Here is a 13,645-nt window from a genome sequence, read left to right on the forward strand (position 1 = left end):
AGTCTGCATTAGCTTTAACAGAAAGGTCTGATTTAAGCAGGTAAGCTGAATAGACAAGAAAAGCTAGAAAGCTTTATCAACTATAACCCCAGCGAGGACCTTGACAGGTGTCTTGTGTACAGGTGAAGGCTGGACAGTCAGCAGGATACCTTCCTAACATTTGTCATTCCCAGCATTGAACCGTTTCCTGGCACAGCCTCAGTGAAACAGAGCATCGTTTCCACCCCACAGTTACAGACAGGCTGTGCTTTTCTTTGGTAACATCGTCGAATGAGCCCCGTGTTCTTTCTCAGTAGCTGCTTTCGTGTCCTGTCAGGATGTACAGGCTGCTCAGTGCTGACGGGTCATCAGTCGGTGTGCTCTGAAGGATGATGTCTCTGCACATTGTCAGCAAATGAGAAGGAGATGAGTTGTAAAGGAGAACCAGAGAAAGGCAGTACTAACCTAAAGCCAGTGCCTCCACCTGCTTCTACTCCTCCCACCTCTAGTACTAACACTACTCTACTGATACTACAACCACTGTAGTTTGACTTTAATGCTACACACTGGTACAGTACTGGTACACTTACTGGAGTTTTACTCCTGTTTCTGCTCATCACCACGCCTACTACTTTTTTAAACTTTATGATAAGTGTGAACATTTACACACCAGCATACAAACAAGTTTAAAGTAGAAAAAAGGAAGCAAAGAGCTGAGAAATACATAAAACATAACACAGAAGAAAAAGAAACCTTTGCAGGGATTCCTTCTACACCCAGTTTGAGTAAAAACTAACTGAAACACAAGGAAAGAAGATAAGATCCACTAAATAAGGGTTGTATAATAATACTTAGTACTGGCAGCCAGCAGCGCCAAGCCTCAGCCTCCCAGTAGACACACCTATGGTACCGATTTAAAATCCTACATGTCTTTGTTCTCAGGTTATCACGTTCACAAACTTTGGTGTCCACGCTATTTGCCTGCCAGGCTGACAATGATTTAGATCACAGAAACATTTTTAAGCTGTTATTCCTGGTTTCACAGTGGAAAACTCCGGGTAACGTCCATTATCTTTGCTCCTGTATAAGACTTTCCTGAATGCTGAGGTTTGGTCTTCCACATGAAATTCAGTACTTTTGTTTCAGTTTCATTAATGATGCATTGATTTTGGACATCGATGTAATACATATGTGATACACGACAGTCTTTGAGTCCGTCCTTCTCATATATAATCCCACTGTTTTTGCACTTCAGATGATTCCAGTAATGACTGATTTAAAAAAGAAAAGTGAAATATTTCTAATGAACTCACCACGATTCTTATTACAAACTTCATTAAGAGCTGCTGGATCAACAGGGGTGTCCTGGATTTGTTAGTAATATAATATAGTAATATATTATTATTAGTTTTAATTATTTAGTCAAAAATCAATTCCAGACTGCTCTGAGCAACATGCTGCAGCAAGAGTCCTGACAGGGACTAGAAACAGAACATTTATTGGCTCCCTGTTTTATCCAGAATAAAAGATTCAAAATCCTCACATAAAAGGTTTTGAATAATCAGCCCCTGTCTTATCTTAATGACCTTATAGTACCATATCACCCCATTAGAGCACTTCGTTCCAAGTATTTAAAAGTAAAATGGGAGCCAGACCCTTCGGTTTCCAGGCCCCTCTTGGTAAATGGTAAATGGACCGGTTCTTATATAGTGGTTTTCTACTCTGAGCATTCAAAGCTTGCCTCATTCACCCGTTCACACCCATTCATACTCTGACGGATGCACCGAAGAGCAACTTTCATGCAGGATATCTGGCATGTAGACGGGGAGTAGGTGACCTGCTCCCCCACCTGAACTACAGCCACCACTTCTGTGGAACCAGCTTCCAGTTTGGGTTTGGGAGACAGACACCCTCTCTACTTTTAACATTAGGCTTCAAACTTTCCTTTCTTCCCTGAATCCTCCCTTAGTTAGCCTAAGTCTAGGCTGCTGGCGGGTTCCCGTGATGCACCAAGTGTTTCTTCTTCAGTCGCCCTTTTCACTCACTATCTGTTTAAACACCTCTCTGCATTCAATCATTAGTTGAGAATATTCTCTGGCTCTCTTCCCCAGATTGTCTTTGTCCCGTCTTCCTCCTCTCACCCCCCCAACCAATCGCAGCAGATGCCCGCCCCTCCCCCAGCCTGGTTCAGGTTTTCACCTGCTAAAAGGGAGTTTTTCACCTTTGTGCACCATAATTGCAGGGCCTTTACCTTACAATATACAGTGTCTTGAAGTGACTATTGTTGTGATTTGGTACTAGCATAAAGAAAATTAGCACTAAGGAAAGTAGTTTTCTGTACAAAGTGTCAGGTAGACGGTAGTTGGTAACTTTAATGGCTGTTTTTCTTTGGAGGGCTGCATGCAAACACATAGGCTGCATTTCCTAAATCCTTGGATCTGAGTAACCAACAGAACAAACACTCTAGTGTGACTCCTGCTTTAATGCTACCATTAATGCTAGCAGTATTTGTTGGGTCTAAACTCAGACCCCGCTGTATCCAGGACTTATTCCCATGAAAGAAAAGCAAGGCAACAGTGTTCGATCGATTTCTTGCGCAAGGGAGGCCTCTCGTCTGTGACCAGCACGTTGAAATGACCACATTGGTGGCCTCCTCTCGCCGCCTTTTATTGACAAACTTCAAACAATAGTTTACAAAACACCTCCCCTTGCAACCCCCCTTTGGTTACAAAGACAAGGCACTGTATGTAAATGTATACACTGAGTGTGTGTGTGTGTGTGTGTGAGAATGTGTGTGTGTGTGTGTGTGTGTGTGTTTGTTGGTTGGTCAAAGGGTCATAAAACCTAAAAGCAGGAACAACATCCTTGGTCATAAAGAGGGTAGTCTTCCCCCACACCCAATGTATGGTTTACCAAAGATAACACAGTGAAACCATACAAAGGGTAGGAAGCTCTACCAAACATCAAACAGATCTTCAAGTTAGGATGTATCTACAATAAAACCTCCCCCAGCACAGAGTGGCTGGAGAGGTGGTCAGGATCAAAGGAATGGCTTTGATCCTACTGCTTAAACTAAGACTATACAAATTTAAGAAACACAATGGCGACATTCAACAATTAGACTTAACATTTCCCTCCTTTTTGTCATTGTATACTTAAATTTCAACTTATGCACCCTTTGTTTGACAGTGTCAGTGTAGATTTCATTCATGCACAGTAAACTACATCCTATACATAAGCAAATCAGTATCAACAGTTCAAAAACAGGAATTAATATTTTCAAAAGAAGATGCCACCAAGGACCAGACGGTAACCAAGCTATCCAGCCTTGTGGCGGATCTACTCCTGTCGTGCAATTCATTATGTATTTCTTCAAGTACACAACTGAATGTCAAAGGTCAAACAAGAAGAATCATCATTCTCAAAAATCATATGTCTCTACAATCCAACTGTATACAGACATAGGTATTTAAACGCATCAGTTGACTTTATTGTTTGTCCATATGGCTCTCAGCTAACTTCAAAGCTGCAGCCTGGTCAACACCCTTCTTTATGACTCCTATCAACCCCCCAAATCTTTTCACTGTAGGCATCCTGTGGGGGTTAGAGTCAACTGGTGAATTATCTGCATTTACAACTCTTCTCCTGTCCTGTTGTCACCACAGAAAAAGCTTTGTAAAGGAAATTGGATCAAGCTGTTTTGATCTTCTTGGCTCAAAACCTCAAGTGTTCATGATGTAAATGTAGACAAAAGGCTTCTCTGTTTACATCCTTCTTGCAAAAGACAAAAGAATAAGTGATGTTGCCATGTTCCATGGTTAATCTCCAACTTGGGCTAATCCATTGTCCTTCATACACATAGGCAATTGGCCTGTTTCCAGTTCGTTTAACTGTATAATGTCCTGCAACAAGTCATATTCTTTGAGTCAGACGAGCAGGTCTGTCTCACCAGAGCAGTTCACCTTCCCAGCTACTGGTGAATCAACCTTCCATTCAGGTTCAGAGCAGTTGAAAAGTTGGCAGTGTTCCTGGATGTGTTGCTAAAGCAACCAAACAAACTGTCTCACTCCAAGTGATGCTATCCGGTTGTGTTCTTAAACTGCCACCAGTAGTTGGTTGAAAACCCATGCGGGTACTGGGTGTGATTTGCTCTGTCCCAATGCGCTCCTGTCATCCCACTCAGGGTCCACAGGCACAAGAAGATGCACAGCACATTCCCAGCCATTCTGATGAGTACCTGTGGCTCAGTTGGTTTCTTCACCGGATTGAGACGAGGGGCCCTGGAGGCTTTCCCCCCCCTTTGTTCCCGGTCTTCCTGCCACTTACTCCGAGCTGGCCTGGATGTGTGTCACCTTCTTGCAGTGCGCTTGATATATCCAAGTGTTCCTTCCGGCAATCTTCACTGCTGTGGTCGTCGTCAGCAGCATCCGATATGGACCTTCCCACCATGGACTGGACCAGCACTTCCTCTCCATGGCCTTATCATCATCCAATCTCCAGACTTCAGGCTGCGAAGAAACAGAATCATCTGGCAGATCATTTGTTCTCTTGACTACTTTACTTTTAAACATTTCAAGCATCTAATCTGCTAATATGCTCTCTCTTCTGCTTTTCTATCATCACTACAGAAGACTGGAACTCTAAATGCTCTAACATGTGTAATCTCAAAGAGTCAGACCATTCTCTGTTGGAGTAATCCTCGTGTACTTATTCTATACAGTCTAACCATGTCCTGCCTGTCTTCCTAAATCTTAACTTTACTATTCCATTAGTTCTCTCTGCAAAAATGTTTTTTTTAAAAGTATTTAATAATCCTAGAGTGAGTATAACGACTGCTCATCTCCCTCCTGTTTGAGACATGGCATAGCCAATGGCTCAAAATAGCAGCAGTCTTATACAAATTATTAGGCAGTACTGGTGTATCACACAGATAAAAAAAAAAAATCATCCTGCAAGCTTGCTCCCTCTGTAAGTCACAACTATTGTCCTGCAGTAGGTGAGTGGGCCTGCATGTCTGCTAATGCTGTACTGATAAAAGGTTAACACCATGTTTAACTACAGCTGCCTCTTTTGCGATCTTATCTGCAAAATCTTTTCCTAATGCAACTGGATCTTTCCCTCACATGTGTGCTGCACATTTACAAACGGCAATTCCACTGGTTAATAACGCTGCCTCCAGCAGATTTTGCAAGAGTTTGGTGTGTTCTGCAGGTTTCCCTGTTGAGGTTGTCATACCTCGTCTCACTCACTGCACTACAAAGAAATGTACAGTAGCAAATGTATACTGCCTATCAGTGTATATTGTCTCTCTACAGCTTTACACGCTTCCGTTAAAGCTAGCATCTCTGCTGCTCAAGCAAATATGAAACATGCTAGTTGTCCTACATAGATAACTCTCTCTCACTGTCTGCTACAGTAAAACGTGTTCTAGTCTGTCCCTCTGCTGTTGTAAAACTCAAATCATCAACAAACCAAACCTTTCCCTCAACGAGTGGCACATCTATTAAGTCATCCCTCAGCTTACACGTCTTCTCCTCGCGCTCTCTACACTCATGAGAAGTGCCCTCCTCCGTTGGCAAAAAGGGTTGGACAGATTCAGAATTCTGCACCACTTTATGGTAATATGTGTGGTTGTGAGAGTAACAGTAACATTAAAGACAAGTGTCTTGTAGGTGACAGAAATGTAAGTTTAGTCTGCAATAGTAAACATCTACCTCGTGTGGAACTAACAATTGCAAAAGGTGAAATAAACTATTTCCTGAAACATTGTACAGCTTAAGCTGCTGCACATACTGATCTCACGCATGGAGGTAAAGCACGAGCAACTAGAGCTAATCTTTTAGGATAGTAAGTTACTGGCTTCAATAGTGGAAAAAGTGCTGTTAGTTATTTTACAGTCACCTTGCATTTGTGCTGTTCACAGAACCACAAGTCCATCGCTGGACCTCCTCTGCGCTGTCACTTTTTGGAGCTTGGCACGCTCCCTCAGGTTCCATTTTGTGGGCGATCCTCTCAGTCACTCCTTCTCATCATGGCATCTCACGACATCTACAAATTGAAAAAATGACACTCCTCTCGCCACACGGCTTTCGCCATGTGTCAACTCCCCAATGAGACATGTACAAGAATGTTGCACAGTCTCCCTAAAACAATCTCCAGGGTTTGTCCCTTGGAGCAGCTTCACTCCAAGCTGTAACCCTGTGTAAAAACATTAATCAGCACTTTAATGTTCAGCTTGTTTAGCTCCCAGCTCCTGTATCACAGAAGACAAAGTCTTAAATTTAAAACAACTTCACATTTGCAACCAACTGTAGATCATAAGAGTAATAAAGTATTCAGCATCACAGAGACAAGTATCATTGCAGGTTTATTCTAAACTCATTAAACTCCTACGTTTTCCCATAATTTATTCCAAATTATTTAACATCTCAATGTTATTCCACATTGTAATCAGTGAACTTCACTTATAGGCCATCAAAGCCTCATCTGAACAAGGATGCACCACTTGCATAGGTTTAATACTTGTAAATAAACAGCTAATCACACAAATCACTGCAACAATAATAGAAAACATTGTTTAATGTTACTTCTGGACCCCACCTCTTGACGCATGGACACTCTCATGCGTCAACTCACCAAACCTGGATCCCTGCCTTAAAAACTGGCTCCACCAGGAGCCTGCATACTCACCATCATGGCCTGGAAAACAAGATCTGGAAGTAAAATCAAACTTCACACTTATAAACAAGTATATCACAAGGGTAACAAGCATTCAGCATCAGCAAGACAAGTGTCATGTGCAGGTTTTCTCAAATCATTAAATCACTATTGTTACCATAATTCGCCTCAAACATGGATCATCCCATGTGCTCAGTTAACATTAATGTAATCGGTGACTTCCCTTAAGCAAAGTCACTCCACTCATATATTATTATGGGTCCAAAAGTGGCCAGCAAATGAGCCCATAATAAACTATTCCATAAATATCGTAATCTCTTATTTGTTTTACTCATGTCACTTGTCCACTTCTGCTGAATGCTACATGCACTCTTAAAGAAAACAAAACCTGAAATAAAGAAACAAACATCCACCAGTTGTTCTGCTAAAAACCACATCATCAAATCACATGAAAAACTGCAATGCTGTAAGAAAAAATGCAAATGTTAGCGCTGCGCAGGTGTGTACACACTTTCTCACAGTAACTTCTGTGAGTACCACAAGCCCATGAATAACACACCTCTGATAGATTCACAAACATAAAAATGGCATTTAAAAGGTTAAACCATCACGCAACCTCAGATGTTGCTATCATCTTTCTGCTCCTGTAACAGAGACACACACAGAGATACATCCACACCTTTGTCAAGTGGGGGTTGACGTCACACAATGGTGTTAAGTCAGTCAGTCAGTTCCCCATTTATTTTAAAATTCTTACTCATTCACTCAGTGATTCCTTCTTTTGCTAATTGTGGAAATTATCGTCGCATCCGTTTCCACGCTCAGCAAAACAACGTCATTTCAAAAAGAAAAATAATTTAGACTGGATTTCCTCGTTGAATCCTTTTGGACAGGAACTTGTTTCCTGATTGTCCCAAATAAGAGCCCATTTTAATTTTGGGGAAGCTCACTTTGCAACAGTTTTCTCGACGACGCTTCGATTCTAATCGTGCAGATCTGCTCAACAGAGATCATCAAACAAAACTTTCAGTGCACCATGAAAGTAACAAAATAAAAGAAAGAAAATAAAAGAAATCAAAGAAAATAATGGAAAGAAAGGCCTTGTTTAAGTCATGACACGTGTTTCTTCATGCCAGGGGGATAAATCGTAACAACCCAATTGGCAGGTTCAACTTTAGTAATAAAGACAAATCAAACAGCCAGTTTAATCTCAAACATTCATCCAATCAGCCATACACACAACATACAGCATAACCCTGTTGTCTTAGCACATAATAAGTTTTAGTTCTCATGTAACTAAATGTGTGCCATGGTAAAACTTCTTCACACACCAGAAACTCACAATCAGCTCACTCAACTCACTCATTCAAGACCTCTCATCAGCATTCTGTTTCCTCCTCTATGATGCAACCATCTGTCCTCCTATAATATTCAGTCCACTAGTCTATGTATCACTTTCATCTTACTAGTGACTTGGACAAGATGACAAACAGAATCTCATGCTTAAGATGCTGTCTGGTCTCATGAGTATCATTGTATGTGTATATGCATGTGGGGTTAGTATAGTTAATGCATTTTCAGTATGTTTTTGGTGTTCATCTCTCATCACACTTCCATTATTCTCATCACTGCTTAAAACAACACACATCTCTCTCTGTTTTTTTTCTTTAACTGTACTTTTCTCCAAAACAGAAAATAGCATTACAGCTGTTTCAGACTTAGAAACACCAAACACTCTTCGTGCTATCATTCATCCACACAACTATTTTATTTCTTTTTGTCCACTGGGCAGGTGACCTGCAGAATCACGTCTGCCCCAGCTGGATACCTTTCACACACACCATGACGTCAGACACTCTCACACTCGCGGAATTGATCAGGAGAAAAACTTTCTTCATCTTTTCTGTCTCCTCTCTTGCCTAGTCTGTCTTGGACTCAATGCTGCTCCTAATATGCCTCTAATCTCTCCTCCACTTCTACCTCTGCTCTCTCACGCTCTTCTCTGACTCTACTTTCTGCTAACATTCTTGCTCTTCCTAATGCTTTTCTACGGTGTTGTTCTAGAGTAGTTGCAGTGGATTGAGCTGTAGTTTCATCCTCAGGTTTCACAACTACTGCTTTCAATATTGCTCTTTTAACATTCTGTGCTTCTCTCCTCCTCTGAGCCTGCTCCAGCCACAACTTAGCAACTGCTAACTGCAATTCCTTCCTCTGCTTCGCTTTACCTGTTTTACCTGCTACACTTACAGCTATTCTTTCTACCAGCATTTTACACTTAACTTCCACTAATGTCCCTTCAAATCCACATTTCTTATACCAACAACCTACATACTGCGTGCTGCCTGGTAAAACTTTCTGCATAAATTTTACATCTCCTTCTAAGACAGACTTACACATTTTATTCTCCATTACTAGACAACAATCAGCCACACTCACGCAGACCACGTCTGGCCCGCACACACACAACATAGGCCTATCGCTTGCGTCTGCACGCACAGCTAGCCGCTCTCTGTTGAAAACTCTCAAACGCCCCATATGGCGGAGAATTCAACCTTCGGACACTCTCCAACGCCCCAAATGGCGGAGATTCCGGACTCTGAACCTAGGTTCTCTCCACGCCCCAAATGGCGGAGAACTCTCTACGCCCCAAACGGCGGAGAAGCCTGCGTCTCTCTCACGCGGCTAGCGCGCTCCCGGACTCACGTTTTAACGCACAGCCCGTAGCCGCTCTCTATTGTTTTGGGTCACGTGCGCTCTCGTGACCAGCGCTCCCCGGGACTCAAACGTTTCACGCAGAATCACGGTGACGCGTTTCTAGGATCCCACATTCATTCACGCGGTTATAGAGACGCTCTCTAAGGCCTTCTGTACTCACTGTTTGTTTACGTTCATGGGAAGAGTCTGGATCCCGTCAATCGTCCATCCATCCCGAGGGGAGGTCAGGCGCAAACTTCCCGGCCTGGTGGCAAACCAAAAACACCAGGGCTTTACGTCAATCATCCCAGACGTGCGGTGGCGTCCTCTCCCTCTCCTCGGTGGATGCAATGTGTTAGGCTCCGGCTCCGAAGGACCAAATAAATGTTGGGTCTAAACTCAGACCCCGCTGTATCCAGGACTTATTCCCATGAAAGAAAAGCAAGGCAACAGTGTTCGATCGATTTCTTGCGCAAGGGAGGCCTCTCGTCTGTGACCAGCACGTTGAAAATGACCACATTGGTGGCCTCCTCTCGCCGCCTTTTATTGACAAACTTCAAACAATAGTTTACAAAACACCTCCCCTTGCAACCCCCCTTTGGTTACAAAGACAAGGCACTGTATGTAAATGTATACACTGAGTGTGTGTGTGTGTGTGTGTGAGAATGTGTGTGTGTGTGTGTGTGTGTGTGTGTTTGTTGGTTGGTCAAAGGGTCATAAAACCTAAAAGCAGGAACAACATCCTTGGTCATAAAGAGGGTAGTCTTCCCCCACACCCAATGTATGGTTTACCAAAGATAACACAGTGAAACCATACAAAGGGTAGGAGCTCTACCAAACATCAAACAGATCTTCAAGTTAGGATGTATCTACAATAAAACCTCCCCCAGCACAGAGTGGCTGGAGAGGTGGTCAGGATCAAAGGAATGGCTTTGATCCTACTGCTTAAACTAAGACTATACAAATTTAAGAAACACAATGGCGACATTCAACAATTAGACTTAACAGTATTCATGCTACTTCCACATGCTACTCTGAAAATCACTTCCAGGTCTATTAACAATAGTATCAAGAAAAATACTATCCTGATTACTTCTGATGTACTAGGATTACTAGTTTCTCTCACAGTGATTGATAGCTCTTGTCAGCATACAGTTAACATACCTGTTTGTTCCCAGAACTCTGAACACACGACTCTCATCTGTAATTTCTTGTGTTACCTGCACATAAAGTGAAAATTCACATGTGTAATGACTTAGAACTAATATGATAAGCACATGATACGAGCTCAGCCAACGTTGGATGAATTTACTAGTTCATCACCTCATCTGAATGGAAACTCCTCCCTTTGAGGCCATGCTTCCAGAACGCCAGCACACTATCCTGCAAGCAGACTGACAGAACAGGAGGTGTCACTCAGCTTTCAGGACACACATCAGCTCTCATTCACTTTGTTTGTCACATCATTATTTCTACCTAGTGTTTCAATGGGGAAGTCAAAGACTATTTCTGCAGCCAGCTGTCTGGATGGAAGTCCTTGCAGGTTCACGATCTTTACAGTTCCTGTCCAAACAGTACACAGATTGAGAATGAGCATGAAAGACATTTGAAGGATTCACAATATGCGAGGGGACTTACTTTCCAAGGTGATGAGAACAGTGTCTCGGTCCAGCTGGGTTACCTGCACGACTCTGAGTGCTCCACTATCTCCTGATGCACGGAAAGAAGGAAGCTTGTTGCAACAAGTTGAAGCTTGAAGCTTCAGGAAGTCAGCAGAGACACGCAGGAAACGGTCCTACCTGGCACTGGAACAGGAGCGCCGTTCAGCTCTATAATATCAAACCTGAGCTGTTGGCCGGTTGGTGGTTTATCATTACTACAGTCTCTCACTCCAACACACAGCTGAGAAGAGAATCTGGGAGTCTGATGGCGAGTTGCTGTGAAAACAGTCACCAAGGAAAACAAAAAAAACTAAATAAATTCTCATGGATGGTTAAGTGATGCTGTTAAACCTGAGCTGAACCTGTTCATACAACCGTCAAAAACAGCACAACAGAATTCTTGTATGATTATTAAATCTTGAGATTAAAGATAAACCGATGCCATCCACCCATCCATCCATCCATCCATCCACCCACCCATCCATCCATCCATCCATCCATCCATCCATCCATCCATCCATCCACCCGTCCATCGTCCAGCCGTCCATCCATTCATCCATCCATCCATCCATCCATCCATCCATCCATCCATCCATCCATCCATCCATCCACCCGTCCATCTGTTCGTCCAAACATCCACCCACCCATCCATCCATCCATCCATCCATCCATCCATCCATCCATCCATCCATCCATCCGTCCATCCATCCATCCATCCATCCATCCATCCACCCGTCCATCCATCCATCCACCCGTCCACCCATCCGTCCATCCATCCATCCATCCATCCATCCATCCATCCATCCATCCATCCATCCATCCATCCATCCATCCAGCCGTCCATCCATCCATCCACCCGTCCATCCATCCATCCATCCACCCGTCGATCCATCCTTCCATCCATCCATCCATCCATCCATCCATCCATCCATCCATCCATCCATCCATCCATCCCCTAACTGCACGTCTTTGGACTGATGCCACTTTTCCATAATGTTGTGGCACAGGCGTGTTTCTCCAAGCAGCACTGTGTTAGGACTGCAGACAGGCTTAACACAGAGCTCTGTTCTCACAGTACATACATTATCGTTATGAAATGTGCGAGACATTCACAAAAAAACTGTCAATTATCTGTGCTATGTGATCTAATGGTGCATGCTGGCGTTGAACTGTGTGCTGATAACACTGTTCCTGTAGCACAGAAAACACATGGTAACCATTCACACGAGCTTGGACCCAGAGAAGGTGCTGTTGGTGTTTTTGGACGGCGTTTATACAACGTTTCTTTTATTTAGTCTCTAAAATCTTGTTGGGCTTGAATAAAAAGTATGCATATGTTATTAAAAAAAATCAATTACATTCTTCAGCTTCAGATTTTGATATGCTGTCTGTCTACTTTTATGTAATCCAGGTCTAATGGCTGGTTTGCATTGTGGAAATTGGGTTAGAGTTAGAAAGGAAGACATTTATTCAGGTGGCAAGTTCGACATATCTGTACAAACCTTTAGATGCATGAACTTTTGAAGAGGCTCATACCACAAGAGTAAAACCAGGCCAGATGGGACAGCCCCGCACAGATATGTACTATCTGTGTATGGGTTTCTTGCTGAAACAGAGAGAGCAGGACTAAGTGTCTGCAGTTGTTCTCCGTGAACAAACAGACTGACCAGAGTAACTCGGCATTGCTTACCTACACTGCACCTCCTACAACCTTTAGTGTCAGGAATCTTTACAGATATGGTAAACTTTCTGTGGCCAACAGAGAATATCCAGGTCAGAACAAGCAGACAAAATTGGGTTTACAGTATCCTCCTTCCTCAAAATCAAGTGGTAGCATCATACATGACATTATTAACACTGCTGCACCTACAGCTCCTGTTTCCCTGCATCTGTGATGGCGTGTCGTACCTGAGACTGATCCGCTCAGTGAGGCGGTTGGTGCTGAGCGACAGGCTGCTGTGTTTCTTGTGCAGATGTCCTTTCTGTTCAAACAGAGCTGGCAGGCTGTGCGAGTAAAGCTGGGCCGACTTGCCTGCAGGATGGAGCCTTTTTAGAGCAGCATATTATCGAGTGGACACAATGTTCTCCGTTTGTGTCACGCTGTTTGTTACCTGATACGGACATCAGCACATTGTTCATAACATATAGCCATATACATCGCTGAGGGAGGAGCTGTGGGGAAAAGACAAGCAGTTCACTGAGACTTCAAACATCCAGCTTCAGTCATCAGACTGTTCCAGAAACATCATTTCCTGGTTTTCAGTGCTCCTCCTTTCATCAGGAGCTGCACTCCTTACTCAGGTTTTTCAGGGTGATGCGATTAATGACTTGCACTTTTTTGTTATTACTTGCATTTTTACACAATGCTCTTCTACTCTGACTGACACTTTCAACTACCAGCTTGACCGCGCATCACTCTTTTCTACCTCAAAACGACCAGTTACACATGTCTGCATGAATTCTGCACGCACGTTTTTCACTACAAGCTGCACACAAACACGTGCGCACATCCATGATTTACTCCAAACCTAACTTAACCTTCGGCGCTTTTTAACTTTCAACCCCTTCAGTGGAAACATTGGGAGAAGTTTGCCAATGTGGTATTATAATATTATTTTATGCCACGTTAGACC

General features: G+C 43.0%; 1 protein-coding gene across 1 annotated transcript; it reads right to left on the reverse strand.

The window, feature by feature from the left end:
* Positions 1–281: 281 nt before the first annotated feature.
* Positions 282–13,151, reverse strand: LOC146581213 (mitogen-activated protein kinase kinase kinase kinase 2-like). The gene is made up of 8 exons (XM_085268092.1): positions 13,124–13,151; positions 12,883–13,044; positions 11,151–11,288; positions 10,990–11,061; positions 10,828–10,914; positions 10,675–10,745; positions 10,516–10,571; positions 282–377 (listed from the first exon to the last, which is right to left on the reverse strand). Exons 1-8 carry the CDS (start codon positions 13,149–13,151, stop codon positions 290–292), a joined length of 702 nt encoding a protein of 233 aa, XP_085124218.1. The 3' UTR covers positions 282–289.
* Positions 13,152–13,645: the final 494 nt, after the last annotated feature.

Source organism: Mchenga conophoros, linkage group LG3 (genome assembly GCF_057382185.1).
Source record: "Mchenga conophoros isolate Kocher_MC1m ecotype Shallow Benthic linkage group LG3, M_conophoros_male_GT1.1, whole genome shotgun sequence".
In the NCBI taxonomy this organism is placed as follows: domain Eukaryota; kingdom Metazoa; phylum Chordata; class Actinopteri; order Cichliformes; family Cichlidae; genus Mchenga; species Mchenga conophoros.

What these genes read in the sequence shown, in the direction of transcription:
- LOC146581213 (XM_085268092.1), bottom strand. Translation starts at nt 13,151, where the DNA reads ATGAACAATGTGCTGATGTCCGTATCAG. An exon ending in CTTCCCCATTGAAACACTAG is followed by an intron (nt 10,746 to 10,827) that starts GTAGAAATAATG and finishes CTGTTCTGTCAG; the next exon opens with TCTGCTTGCAGGATAGTGTG. An exon ending in AGAGTTCTGGGAACAAACAG is followed by an intron (nt 378 to 10,515) that starts GTATGTTAACTG and finishes GACAATGTGCAG; the next exon opens with AGACATCATCCTTCAGAGCA.